The sequence below is a fragment of the Ammospiza caudacuta genome, chromosome 2 (assembly GCF_027887145.1).
Source record: "Ammospiza caudacuta isolate bAmmCau1 chromosome 2, bAmmCau1.pri, whole genome shotgun sequence".
In the NCBI taxonomy this organism is placed as follows: domain Eukaryota; kingdom Metazoa; phylum Chordata; class Aves; order Passeriformes; family Passerellidae; genus Ammospiza; species Ammospiza caudacuta.
The window spans coordinates 68,891,433-68,907,007 of record NC_080594.1 but is presented as its reverse complement, the minus strand read 5'-3'; the positions used below and the strand labels follow the sequence as shown (position 1 = coordinate 68,907,007).

At 36.9% G+C, this 15,575-nt stretch overlaps 1 protein-coding gene across 2 annotated transcripts in view; it reads left to right on the top strand.

Annotated features, from left to right (window-relative positions):
• KLHL1 (kelch like family member 1) overlaps window positions 1-15,575 on the top strand; it is a 183,680-nt gene that overhangs the window by 132,928 nt on the left and 35,177 nt on the right. For both annotated transcript variants that reach the window (XM_058825132.1, XM_058825131.1), the window contains one exon: window positions 3,866-4,052. In XM_058825132.1, the coding sequence (XP_058681115.1) occupies window positions 3,866-4,052 (187 nt within the window). The remainder of the gene's footprint in view (window positions 1-3,865; window positions 4,053-15,575) is intronic.

Sequence of the window (15,575 nt, the reverse complement as noted above, 5' to 3'; positions counted from 1 at the left end):
GATACTGTAGTCTTTTGAGAAGCTACAGCTCTGGGAATTTCCACATTACAAAGCCCAGCAATATTCAGTTAGTATTAGATACAATTCTCTCTTAATGAATTATGTCATAGACATGGAATAGCAAGCTGAACATAATATGGTTTCCAGGGAAACATCCTTATTAACTGAATTTCCCGATCAAGTGCATCCTGATTTAATAAAAATATATTGATTGTTGTGACATAATCAGGAAAGATAATTATGGAGTAGAAAAACTTTGACACAGATTACTGAAATTTAGACAACACGAAACAGCTTTATATAACTTCTGATTTCTAAATAGTAGCTTCAATTTAATTTTTTTTTATTCATAACTTCTAGTCTTTAGGAGATTCAGAAATACAGTGTTTATCACAACTTAGCCCATGTTTTAAAAAATTTAATAGAAGGAATGATTAATTTATTTTTAAGGGACATGAACAAATGTTTCTGTCCAATTTTAAATTTTTGTTTGAATTTTTTTCTGTTGTTTTTTTCCATTTTCTATTCATTTTTAAGGTGAATTTCTAACCTGAAAGAAAAAGAGATTCAGCTTTTATTTGTGGTTGGTGAATTAAGTCTCAGAATTGAGTCTCAGAATTTTGGGACAGAACAGTGTTCACAGATTATTTCTTCTTCATTTGAAACACCTGGCAACTCAGTTAAGCTATTTTAAAGATAAATATTTGTTTTAAGAGCCTAAGCATTTCTGGGTAAAGGAGTAATGGTCTAAAAAGAAATCACTGATATTATTGTTGGACTTTGATCCTGACAGATATAATAGGCTTGCCATTAAAACCTCTGTCATCAATTTCATTAATTCCATTAAGCATTAGAAAGTCTATGTAACTTAATATTACCTCAAATTTGTTCAGAGAAAACTGGTAATTTGATTTCTTAGCTCTCTTGTGCCTGTATTCTATTTAGTTAATGTTGACAGGGTACTCGGTTTGGTTCTGTAGTCCTAAACGTGTGTTAAATCATTTTGCAGTCATCCTACCTAAAATCTGGACATGATTTGTCTTCCGATCTTTGATTTTCTAGTCTACTGAGCAGTGTGCTGAACACTGTAAAGGAAAAGAAAAATCACAAAAGAATATACCAAAAGTCTTTAAATTATGAGATAAAAAATAACCTAGTGTTATGAAATATGCCTATCACGCCTGTTTATAAACATACTTTTAATATTCTTATTTAGTAATATTAATTGAATAATAACCAGAACAGGCACACACAAATACACAAAAACCTTTGTCATAGAATCATAGAGTGGTTTGTGTTGTCAGGACCCTTGCAGATCATCTTGTTCCAGCCTCCCTACCAAGGGCAGGTGCACCTTCCACTAGATCAGGTGGCTCAAAGCCCCATTCAGCCTGGCCTTGAACGCCTCTGTGGGGACCCTAAGAGGCATCCCCTGAGTTAGGGGACACAAGCCACTCCCTCCCAACTCCTGAATTTTTACACCTCCAGGGGTGTGGCATCCGCAATTTCTCTGGACAACCAGTTCCAGTGCCTCACCACCCTCAGAGAAAAAAAATTCTCCTTATGTCTAATTTAAAGCTACCCTTCTAATTTGAAACCATTCCCCCTAGTCCTGTCACTGCATGCTCTTGTAAAGAGTCTTTCTTCATCATTCCTGTAAATTCACTTCCGGTACTGGAAGGCTGCAATTAAGTCACTCCAAAGACTTTTCCAGGCTGAACAATCCCAATTCTCTCAGTCTTTCCTCGTGGGAGAGCTGTTCCATTCCTCTAAACATCTTGGTGGCTCTCCTCTGGACTTACTTCAACAGGTCCTGTGCTGGGACCCCAGAGCTGATGCAGCCCTGCAGGTGGGATCAGAGCAGAGCAGAGGGGCAGAATCCCCTCCCTGTCCCTGCTGCCCACACTGCTCTGGATGCAGCCCAGGACACGTTTGGCTCTCTGGGCTGGGAGTGCCCATGGCTGGGTCATGTCCAGCCTCTCACCCACCAGCACCCCCAAGCCCTTCTCTGCAGGGCTGCTCTGGGGCTGTTCATCCCCTAGCCTGTGTTGATACTGGGGTCTGTAACATCTATCTATTGCCTTTCTTTCAACCATCAATTCATTTCATGACTAATGCCTAAAATCAGAAGCAGACAACAGCTGTCTACGTGTGCCAGCTGTTAATATTTCAGATGTCACAGAAAATGTGTTAACTGCCAAAATCTGACAGATTGACAAAGGACATTCAAGCTTCTTCTGCAGCCATTGAAGTCCAGATGAAATAGCTGAGAGCTCTTAAAAGGAATCTAGCTTCCTCTATTTAGGCAACTGCAAAACAATTTGCATATGATTGCATCTATATGTCTGTAGGATGACATCCTTACGCTCCTGGAATGAGATTCTTCTGCTTGCTAGCCTTTAGATGCTTCTCTGACTATTATTTGGTCTCCCAGATAATGTTCTATGATATCTAGGAATTTACTGCACTGTACAGATATGCCGTTATATGCAATTAAATCCTGCACTAATTGGGATGTCTTAGGTTGTCTGATGTACCCATATGGGTCCGGCAGATATGGCACAAAATCTGCATGAGCTTTTGTGCTGGTTTAGGGCAAATTTGGTAGAGAACCTGCAAAGGAGGGCCCCTCCAGAAAGCAAACCCACACGGCCCCTCCCCCCAACCGGTTCGGGGAAAAAATTCCTTGGAGATAGGTGGAAAGAACCTGTTTATTTAACAGGCACAGCACACCCAGCACACAAAATGAACAATACCAGATGACACTGCTCTGAGGAAGATGACAAAAGCAGAAAGTCTCTTTCACAGGGTGGTTGCTCTGTTCTCAGTCCCTCCGGCGCTGGGCAGCTGCTGCAGCCAAACGGTGCAAACTTTCGATGTTCCCAGGTCCCAGTCCGGAGCAGGTTCAGATGGTCACAGAAACAGGAGAGGAGAAACAGTCCAGGAAGGAATTTGTTTAGCTAAACTAGCTAATAAGCAGAAGCAAAAGCAAAAGCGAGAGCAGACAGCAAGCAAAGCAGAAAAGCCAAAAGCGAAAAGCAAAAAGCGAAAACAGCCCTATGTACTGCCTGTCTCTGTGTCCCTGATAAGAGAAACCCAAACAAAACTTTCACTCTTCAGAGCCGGTCTTAAAGGCACAGAACAGATGAATGGGGATACAAGCATCATAACGTCACCCCAGGACAGCTTTGCACTCTTCTGGCTTGACATCAGTGAGATCACAGAATCGGAGAATCATTCAGGTGGGAGCAGGCCTCAGGAGAGCTCAGTCCAACTCCTGCTCAGAGCTAGGTCAGTTGTGAGGTTAACCCAGATTGCATAATTCTATGGGATCTTGAAAACTTACATGGTCATTTACAACATCTCAAAAGCTGGTAGATACATGCATATAGGCAAGTGAATCAAACACAACATTTACAACTTGCAGCCTCCTTCTTTGGAATCACAATAGAATATTCTTTTACCTATATGAACCGAGCATTGTTGGTTTTCAGGTGGGAACATTGTTTTTGTTTGGTTTTAAAAATAAAGGATGCTCCTGCAAAGAGATGCCTTCTGGGTTCTTTCGTGTTGTGCTGGAAACCATTAAAAATAAGTCAACTACAATATTTAGTTTTTTTCAAAGCCTTCAGTAAAAGATTGGTAAGACTGTAGTCTTAAGGGCTGGTGAAACACTAGCCTTAAAATCCTTTAAAAATCAACTATTTAATTTTCTGTGTTCCAAGAAAAAAAAAAACCCTGCAAAACTGTGTGTTCTCAAATGAAGAAATAGACTTGTGACATCCATTTGTGTTTGTTTCTCATTGCATATTATTGCTTTTCTAGGAATTTCTAGGATGTTTTATTCACTTATTTTCATTCACAGATATTGGCTGACCTGGAAAATCATGCACTTTTTAAGGATGACCTAGAATGTCAGAAGCTTATTCTGGAAGCCATGAAATATCATCTTTTACCAGAAAGAAGAACTCTCATGCAAAGTCCAAGAACTAAGCCCAGAAAATCTACAGTTGGAACACTTTATGCTGTTGGAGGAATGGATAACAACAAAGGTATTATTGGGTGTTTGTTTTTTATGATTTATAATTCATATTTTCTTTGTCAGAAAATGGTGACATAACTTTCTATTCCAAGATTGGTGGGGAATGTCTAAATCAGTCAAGAAATATTGCCAAGATTTTGTTACTACTGATATTAAAGGAAAAGCATGATACATTTAGAGAAAGAAACTGAGTTTTGAGTTCATTCTTTGTTCAAAATTATTATAATTTTCAGAAAGAAATTTAACAAAAAAAAAGTAGAATGGTAGTAATATGCCTTAGTTATAGATTTCTATAATTTGTTTTTCCTTTGTAAGTCAAATAACTCTCTCAGTTTTTTTAACCTTTGATAAAAGGCAGTTTGATATGCAGTGTATTCGATGCCTAAGTAATTGTCTGGGATAGTAATGATGATTTATGGGTCTTCAATGCAGAAATTTGTAAGTCTTCTAGAGAAAAAAGATAACTATCTTGAACTAGATTGCTAGTTTGTCAACAGATAAAGAAAGGTAAAATTACCCCTATTTTTCTAAGAAGTAGGAAGAAGTGAAAAATTTATTAAAGCATTTTGTTGTTATTTATTTGGATTAAGAGTTATGATGATAGGTTGTGCTTTCATTTCTGGTAAATTTAATCCACTGATTTCTTGAATGGAGTGGAACAAAATATTTGAACCAAAAGCTAGCTATATTAAAACTTTATATACTCAAAAAGTCTTTATAATTTTTTTTTGTGATATTCACTAACAATTCCACAGCATTTAAATTTTCACGTCCATATTTAGACTGAAGACAATACCTCCAGAAACACTAGTTCTAATATAAAATAAACTGTACTTTAAAAATGTATGGTATAAAATTTTATGCTTAGTATTTCACAACTCTTTTTCTAGGTCCTGTTATTGAAGTTGTTTCACTAAATAGCTGTGACAATATTGTTTGCAAAATTGCATGTGTTTTTCCCATAAAGTTGTACCAGTGATTAGGATGTATGACGTCTGTGCCTGTGTGAAAATAAATGGGTGGCATCAAGAGAAATATGACAAGCAAGTTGAGGCAGCTTCATGCTTTTGGAATGAAGCTGTGCCAGGGGAGTTTTAGATCAGATATCAGAAAAATATTCTTCACCCAAAGGGTGATTGGGCACTGGAAGAGCCTCCCTAGGGAGGTGGTTACATCACAAAGTCTGTCTGAGTTCAAAAAGTGTTTGGAAAATGCTCTCAGGCATATGGTGTGACTCTTGGGGGTGTCGCAGGGCCAGGAGTTGGACTGAATGGTCCTTGTGGGTGCCTTCCAACTCAGCTTATTCTGCAACTCGGTGACTGTGATTCTGCCCTTCAACCCCACTTTCTTGAGGCCCCCCATGGAGTATTGAATCTATTTCTGGGATCCCATAATGACCCCATCTGGAGTGAGTCTAGAGCAGGGCCACAAAGTTGATCAGAGCGCTGGAGCACCTCTCCTGTGAAGGCAGGCTGAGAGACCTGGGACTCTTCAGCACAGAGAAAAAAGGGCTCCAGGGAGACCTTATAATAACCCACCTTCCAATACCTAAAGGAGCCAACAAGAGAGCTGGTGACAGCTTTACAAGGGTGTGTAGTCATAGCACAAGGGGTAATGACTTTAAACTGAGATTGTAGGTTCAGATCAGACATTAAGAAGTAATTGGTTACTGAGGGTGGTGGCGAGATACTGGTGCATGTTGCCCAGAGAAATTGCCCCATGCCTGGAAGTGTTCAAGGCCAGGCTAGATAAGGCTTTGAGCAATGCGGTCCAGTGAAAAGTATCCATATCGTGGCTCAAGGGTTGGAACTAGATGCTCTTTTGTGTTTGCAGGTCCCTTCAATCCCAAACTGTTCAATGATTCTATGACAATAAGAAATTGTTGATGAAGGAACCAATACATATTAATATATGTATTCTTAAAGTAGCTGCAGATTATTTTTGTCCTTTTAGCAGTTATAAACAATTGTGTAGCTAAATGTTAGTCAGGGATGCACAGGGAACATTGTCTTTGGATGATAAAATACAAATTTCCTCTTACTTATGACAAATTACAATAAACACAAGGATTCAGGTAGGAAATGACCCAGTAATAAATCCAATTTGGGTGCAGCTGTATTTGTTCTCATTTTCTATTAATATCTGTTTTTCAATAAAAATGCAGAAATATTTAGGATGACAGCATGAGGCAAACAACCATTACCACATCAAGACACAGCCTATTTTGCAGATTCAGGTCAGGCAGAAGCAGTTCATTTCTGTAGCAGCAGGAGAAAACGCACAGCAGCAGAGTTCAGCCCTCTGTTGCTGCAATCTCTGACTGAAAACTAGCAGGACTTTTACACATTTACAGCAGATAAAAACTGCTTTGAGGATGGGCTGGTATGGCAGAGGAGCAGCTGCATAGCAGGAGCCTGTGTTACAGCTGATGCAAAATGTATTCCCAGCAACCCAGGCTCTGCAGCTGTGCTGTCTCAGCTTGCATCTGTTCAGCTCATCCCTCTTGTGATCCTGCTGTGTTCTTGACTAGCTTTTATGCCCAATGAATCTTGTTTCCACAGGTCCATTCAGGAGACCTGAGTGCTCTTTGCCTGCTTTGAAGAGTCACTGAGTTCATAAAGTGAGCCTGGGCTGGGAGATGATGCTGATACTATATTATCTCTCCTAAGGAATTAGCAATTGTTTTTTTCTCCCACAACTTTCTTCACTGAAAGACTGATATGGATGGTTGAAATTCACAATGATGAATTTTTAATACTTCCTGATGTTTGCTACCAAATGTGAAACCGTTGCAAATAATTAGATGAGCTAGACAAATTAGTAATTTATTAACTAGCATATAAAATAGTGGCTAAGTGCAAATATTATGAAAGCATTTGAAGGTTATATGGCTCATCACATAAAATGTAGCCTAGCATGCTAAGTTTGTTTTGAAGTCTCTTCTATAATTATCTTCCTTTCCATAAAAATGAAGTGATAATTAAACTCCAGCAAACAGCAACTGGAATTTTGCCTGATGTGAGAAATTAATGCAGCATAGTACTAAATGGATAGAGAGGAAAGTATCAAAGTTAGATGGATTTGTAATTTTAATTTCCTAGACAAACTAAAAGAATTTAAATCTCTTTTTCCACACACCTTTTCTTACTTATTAATTTAATTTAAGGGCACATATAAGAAACACACTTTCTCAGTATGTCTGCATTAATGGAATGGGATGCATTAATAGATTGTGGGTATGTGCTGCTGACAATGTTCCATTCACTTTACCCATTAATATCATCACACTGACTTCTCTAAATTGGATTAGCCATATTTAATCATGTAATATTATACAGAAGTCCACAAATAGAGGAGGATGATTGACTGAAAAAAATGAGTAATTGCAAGAAGTGGACATACAGCAATTTTTAGGAATGATTAAGCTCTGACTTCCTGCAGCCATCCTGGAAACCCAAATATAGAGCAGAAGCCAAGTGGTAGAACATGATGTATATGGTCTATGTTAGATGGTGCTATGGATTATGAGCAGTAAAATATGCAGCAAGTGGAGATTCATGTCAGTAATCAAACAGTGTTGTAATGATGTCAGAATGCTGATTAATTCCTCCTGAGGTGTTTTAACCTGTCTCACTCTAGGTAGCAGTTAGAATAATAGGGGAAAAGGAGAACTTGTAGGAAAAGTAAATAAAGGTGTTACAGTAACTACTATCCAAAACACTGGTATATATTATTTTTGGAATAGCCCTAGACTAGTTCCTCAAAGTCTTAGATTAGTTATTTGTTTACTGAATCCAGTCTTTAAATAAATTCAAAGGAAAAAGTAATGCAAAGTTGGATGAGCAAGGAACTCTTCCATAAAAATGTAGTAGGTCATTTTGAAAAGTGATGGAATAGTCAATTTACTGAAGCACTGATATTATATATTTTTTTTCATTAATCTTATAACTAGACATAAAACCTGCTGCCAAAAGTACCCTGGTGGTAAACAGGTAATGTTCATCATTAAGCTGTATCAAGCAATAATAAAAGTTCTTTTATTGTTGTATAGATACCTTTTAGAAAGATCTCTTCTATTGCCACAGATATATTAAAAAAATTAACCCTTTAAAACATGAAATTGAGGCCTCCAGTCATTCTTCCTTATACACCCATGTTGCATATTTTTCCTTTTCTTTAATGTATTTTACATCATTGCAATAATCCTCTTTGCTTCACAATTACAGTTTATCAAATGTGGTTTATGACAAATATATATATAATTATTTCACAGGAATGCCATCTAGCATAACTATACGAAGTTACTCTTGTTCTAGTGAATTTTGGAGATGTTTTTGTTTTTCTAGACTTGTTTAGTTTTGATTTTTCTTTATGTTTTGTTTAATTTTTTTTCTAGCATGAACATTTCTCAAAACAGATTTCATTTAAACTTTATTTTAAATTTATATTTTTTCATTCTCATATAGGCATGTTTTTTTAAATGCTGAAAGAAATATTCAAAAACCTATTGTAAATACAGTAAAAAAGGGGCAAAAATAGGGAAAGATCATGTTTTTCCTCTTAGTTAGTTCTTCCAACTTCTTGAGATATGTGTCTGAGTTGTCTGTGACTTGAATCTGCCTTCTTCCTCTTCAGTTCAGTAGGAATTTGTTAAAAAATAGAATTAAAAATTTAAAAAAACAACATAAAAAATAAGTAAATTAAATTTATCAAGATTGTTATAAGGCATTTTGCAAGTTGTAAAAATTGTGACAAACCACTTTGTCTTCACATACATAAAACGTTTGACAGCATTCATTATCTATCCATTTGATGCAAAAAACTATCTTGGGTAAACACCTTATCTTCATCTTACTTGCATTTTCATTCTAAATATGCAACGTACAGTAACTGTGCTTAATTTTCAGAATGTGGGTGCCTAAAGTCCTGTATTTGTATAATACGCAAACAGCAAAATCTACTTATGAAGACTATTTTCCTTTGAAAGAAAGAAAAGTCCAAAGTGTTTATTAGTGAATATTTCTCCCTGATGTGCTTTTTGAAACCTTTAATATAAATATGCATACTTTGTAAGTATACTTATGTATGTGCATATATCAGCCCTGGTCTGACTCCAGGAGCAGCCCCTGTCAAGCAGGAACATAAACAAACGTGCTGTTGTTACCGAGTACATAAACAGATGTTCACAAAAGAACTGAGAAGCGATAACTTCATGGTCCTTCTTGTAATCCTACTCTTTTTATTGATAATATCACATATATGTCATTACCACTCCCCTGTACGAGTTTCTTCTGCCTTTGGTGCTAATTTGTTTTCACCAGTGCTTTCCATGAGGACATTTGTTAACTTAAAGAATCTTAAAGAATGTATTCATAGCCTTAAAATACCTCAGAAGGACAATAAGCCAAAATAAATTGTACCTCTGACATTCCAAGCGGCTGTCAGTACACCACTTTTTATTTAGACACCTACAGTTTTTCTCTGAAGTCCTGTCTGCTCTATTTAAGTAGCAGTTCTATGTCAGGCAAACAATTGCAGCGTTTCAAGCATCAGAAGTAAATAATTTTGCTGAGATAAGTGTGAAGGAGCAGCCAAGGGTACTGGGGTTGTTTAGGCTGCAGAAAGGATGCTCTGGAGAGATATTATCACTCTGTACCACTACCTGAAAGGAGTTTGTGCAAGGTGGGAGTCGGTGTCATTTCCCTAGTAATAAGCAATACAACAAGAGGTAATTACACCAAATTTCACCCGCAGAGGCTTTGACTGGATATTAGGAAAAATTTTTCTGGTGAAAGAACTGTCAAGCATTGGAAAAGGCTGCCCTGTGAAATAGTTGAGTCTCCATCCCTGGAGGTAATAGAAAGCTATGCAGATGCAGCACAGAGGGACAAGGTTTTATGGTTCACTCAGCAGTGCTGGGTTAAGGGTTGGCAATCTTTTCCAACCAAAATGAATTTATGATTTTGTGTTTGCTCAGTTCCATGTTGTATATTTCACTATTCTTTCTTATAGTTTCTGGAATTCATTTTTTCAAAATATTGACCCATTTAAAGGTTTTTTTTTTTAAATATAAAAATGTCTGTTGGCATAATCCAGTGTTTTCCTAGACATTCTCTAGTTAGATATGGAAGACATTGGAAATGGAAAGCAATTTACCTTAAATCTAAAATGCACTAATAAACAAGTAACATTCCATTAGCTTTAGGTCAGCATTGTACCAATGACTTGTTTTCCTTTTTCGTGCTTTCTGGAAGACTCAACAGGAAAATGATAATGGAATATATAAACAGAAACAACAACACAGAGAAGTATACTCTTGTTGGAGAAATCAAGATAGCATAGTAATGTCATCGTGGTGGGTTTTCATGAGAAAATTAGAATACCAGAGTAAGTGGCAGGCAGGCTATGCAGAATGACTAAGTAAAATTTTCGGTGCCTGCATTGCAAATATGCACTGAAACTCACCTTTCCTTGTATGTTCCTTAAACAGAAAAGATGTAATTTAGCTGTGGAGAAAAGAAAAATACACTACTTTTTAAAAGAGAAAACCAGACAATGGATTTTGGGAGAATTGGTTTATCTTTTGCGGAAATTCATACTTTTTAATATAGCCCAAGAGTTCATTATTGAATATATTCTTGATAAACTAAAAGAGAGTCTGATTTTTAGTTTGATTCACACAATAATAAACAGAGAACAAAATGAACTGTTTCAAGAAATATCTATCTATCTATCTATCTATCTATCTATCTATCTATCTATCTATCTATCTATCTATCTATCTATCCATCCATCCATCCATCCATCCATCCATCTATCTATCTATCTATCTATCTATCTATCTATCTATCTATCCATCCATCCATCCATCCATCCATCCATCTATCTATCTATCTATCTATCTATCTATCTTATATTTAGCTAACAACAAAACATTCTGGAGAGAGAAACCATAATTAATGAAACAGCAGGAAGTAACCTCATGAAGTTCAATGCGGGGAAGCACAAAGTCCTGTGTCCGTTTCTGATAGGAACAACCCCTGGAACCAGTGTAATTTGAGAGCCACCCAGCTGGAGAGCAGCTTGGCAGAAAAGTGCCTGGGATCATTATGCCCCAAACGTCTGCCTAACGATTGTTCGGATATTTGGAAACAGCAAAATCGCACTTGCAGATTTGATCCCTGGGAACAGATCTAGGGAGCAGAGGAAGCTGTAGAGAGCAGCCACCCTCTCCATCCACTGTCTGCTCTGTGGGAGCCCTTGCATGGGAATTTTAAAGCATATGCTGCTATGAAAGAAGTTATGAGGGGATTTTTTTTCCCTGTTTTCACTTGCTTTTGGTTTCTCTTTAAGGCACCGAGAGAAAGATGTGCCTCAATACTCACTGCAGAGGTGTGAGATGTTCCCAGAGAATTTCCCCCCAGCAGGTGGTACCATGAGAGGTCACTTTACATGCCTCACTACTAAGACAATGCTCTGCATCTCTTTGAGAACTGGCGCTATGTCAAGAATAAGGAAACAGTCTTTTCCTAGGTAGTTATCGGAAAAAAAGATGCGTAAAATACCACCATTTGAGGTTTAAATCGCCCTCTATCCCTTCTCTTTTCATTCATCAAATCGCTTACATCCTCCCCACTCTGGTCAGATCTCACTGGAAACACTGCTCAGTCCTTTAAGAGCATCTCAGACAGGTGATGAAAGGACTGGAGCCTCTCTCCTGTGAAGAAAGGCTGAGAGATTTGGGACTGCTCAGCCTAGAGAAGAGATGACCTCCAGAGGTCCCTTCCAGCCTCACTGAGTTCTATGACTCTGCAACATGTTAAAGTAATTGTAGAGTAAAAGTAGAACCTGGCTAATTACTTCACCAGAGGAATGTAAAATACACTGGCTAATCACTAATGAGATAATTAAATGTATAAATCACACTAAAATTCTCTTCTCGTCCAGTTCTTATAAGTATTAGCATGATTACTTCCTTCTTTTCACTCCTATGATTTTCAATATGTTCCAAAACATTCAGTCTCATAGGCTAATTAGCAGTTTAAGTACTCTGATTTGCAGAGCATTTCAGAATACAAAACAAAAGAAAAAAAAACAAAAAAACCCCATCCATATTTTAAAACCATCTGGTACTTTTCCAATACTTACTTATATCACTAAATTTCTGGCTTTTTTTTCAGTGTAATTATCTTCTGAAACTGCTGATTCATTTATAGTTTGAAACAAAAAGAAAATCCTGAAGTGACTTTTTCTGAAGCCTTCATGGCTTCAAATGTCAGAGAAGACCAAAAGTTATTACACACAAGATACATTTTATAAACCCACAAACTTCTTACCTTGTCAATCTGTTGCCCTGGAACTCACAACTGTTGCAGACAGCATAAGGGGGTTGTGCATTGAGGGTTCATAAGAGGGATTATTATCCCAAGAACAACCCTCTGTTCCTCTTAATTACTTCCCTGCAACTTACTCTATTGTCTGGCATTTCCAGTGCAGATACCTTATCACTTGAAAAAAAAAAACAAAACAAAACAAAAAACAAAAAACAAACAAAAAAACCCAAAAACAAGCAATCAAAACAATCCCAAAAAAACACATGAAAAACCCCACCTCTGTGCGTGAGCTAGAGAAGACACATGCCTGGCAGATAGATAACTTAGAGAACTTCTATACTATCAGAAACCTTATCTTTTTCTATACAGTAGCCCATTTCTGTACTCTGATCACCGAAGTTTCATTAATAGTTGTCTCTACTGGTATTGGCTTTAGAATAAACCATCACAAGTTCTGAGTCTTGCTCTATAAATAGTTCAGATCTGGAACCCTCAACAGCCAGTGTGGGTAAGGCTTGAAAAATGCAGACATCTCCCAGTGTAGTCCTCCAGCTCTATCTTGCACCTTCAGCCACCTCACAAATCGCCTTGCTGAATTCTAGGAAATGCTCTAGAAGCCTCTATTGTGAAGCACAAGAACATCCAAGTAAGCTTCAGCAGAGCTTTCACCTTATTTTTAATATTCTGAACTGGAAAACCATATAAACACAATTATCTTTTTAAACTGCAGATGGCGCCATATAGAATCCAATCAGCATTAGCTGGGTAACGCCTGTAAAGATTAGGAATAGCACCCTATGCAGTGGGTTTACCTTGGAGGAAAGTATTGCAAAACAGAGTCTCCCATGAGCTGAGCTAAGGGCCAAGCACTGTGGATGAGCATCTCTACATCTATAATGAAAAGTAATGAAAGAGGGTTGGGGGTTATGAGAAACTGGTACTGTTGAGCACCAAACTGCTCAGCTCACATTATTTAACCAAATGATCAAAGAGGATTACTGATTTAGTATGGTAAGTAATGAACTCCCAATCAGATGAACCATGTGCTTAGAATCAGTATCAATCATGCAGTAGATAAACTGCAATACTAGACACTTGCAAAGTATGAATTTACATCTTTAAATTACTTTATGTTCTTCGTGACCAAATCCCTGAAGGTTCTAGTCAGAGACCCACATGTACATAGACACACAAACACAGACACACAGCTTGTGTTGGTCACCATCACCTGCTCCCCACTGGTGAGAGCTCCAGTGGGTGCACACCCCTCCTGCAGAATATGTAGTTCCCCTAGAATTTGCATTTGTCCACATGTGGAACTTCTGTTATTATTGTTAACACACTATTTGCACAATTTTCATTGAGAACAGAACTGTTTTAAAAGAAGAGGCTTGAATCTGTTGCTGAGCAAAGGTAGATTATCATACTGCATGGCATAAATAATTAATAAAAGGAGATTTTGTAAGTTTTACACTACATAAAAATATGAAATAAACCATGAATATTTTATGTAATAGCACATAACACTATATTGTAAAACAAAGTGCATAACATCAAAAACATTGCCTAAAATCACTGTTGAAAAGCTCTCAGTTCTGATACTTTCAGAAATATAAAGATTTGTGGGAAAAACTTGTATTGGTTTTAGAGAATTCAGCTTATATAGAATAATTAAAAATTCCCAGAGGTTCGCTGATTTTTATTTAATATCACTATATGGAAAATACTTCTGACATTTTAATACATGTTTTCATAAAAAAAAAAAAAAAAGGTGAAATTCTTTTTGTGTATGTGTTATACATTTTTGGAGTGCTTAAAGGAATATATAGCAGTGTTATTATAGAGTAATGAACTGGTACCCTATGCTACCATTTTCTGTGTAGCTGTTTCTTTACCAAAATAATCTCCTTGATATCTGCATCAGTAACCTCCTTGGGTCACGTTTGTTCCACTTGAGTCACCATCTTTTCAGCTCAAAATTTAATGTTGCAGATCACTAGATCAAGGTCATCATTTTGCGCCTACTCACAGCAGCATCTCTAAATCTTGAACAAAATGATCAGAGTACATGTCAGCAACAGCTTTAGTAATAGCAAAATCAGCAGAAAGTCTAACAGAGAAAAAAAAAGAAGTAGAATTTTTCTGATGATAAATGCAGAACTCCTACCCTTCTTCAGGGGTTTAAATACTGAATCATTCTACCAATAAGGGGAGAAAAAAAAGGTATTTTACGTGGAAATGTTTACACCGAATACAAAGATAGTTGAGCAAGGGGAATATGTTTGGCATTTTCATCTGCTTCTGAAGAAATTTTCACTTTGCTTATATGAAAAGACCTGCATTTATACCTAGCCAAAAATAAATATGTTACAATCATAGTCTCAGACAATCTTCATTACTTCATGTAGCCAATGTCAGCTTGTTCAAAAATGCTTAAAAATATCTTTGAAGGACAGGTTTCTAGGTATTTCTTTGTTTGACTTAAAATACTGAGTTGCAAATAATATTGCTATCCAAATATTCTTTTTCACTCATTGACCTTGCTGTACTATTAGTCTTCAGTCATCAACAATGAAAAAAAAAGTGAAAATGTCAGTAAGGTTTCTACAAAAATCTTGATTTATAAGTCATTAGCAAGGAACTAATATATGCTTAATTTTAGAAATAGATAAAGTTTAAGAGAAGATAATTAGAGGATCATTTGAAAGGTTTCACCAAAACAATTTCACACATTCATGTGCCTAAAAATGGCTACAAAACCAAAGAAATAGAAATTTGTATTTAGTGAAATGGTGTACTGCTCTGTAAATAAAGGTGAAATTGTGAGAGCTAGTACCATAATGTTTCATCAGAAACATGGAGTGGTAGTATTGTCTTCATCCCTGCTGCATACACAGAGGAATTGTCAGCAGCAGTTGGACATTAATGCAAAATTAACCCGATCATCTACGGCATTTCATTTCTGAAGTTGTCTTTCTCTGTAGGACTCTCATTACTTCATAGACCTTGATTAATCAGGGTTTATAATGCCCATATGCACAATACACAGAACTAATTTCATCCAATGCCCAGCTGGATCCTAAGTAGAATTTAAGTTAGGCAAAAAAAAAAAAAAAAGTTGAAATGTGCCCAGAACACCAAGAAACATTGTTATGCTCTTACCAGAAATTATTTGTGCTGCCACAGTTATGGAATAGTTT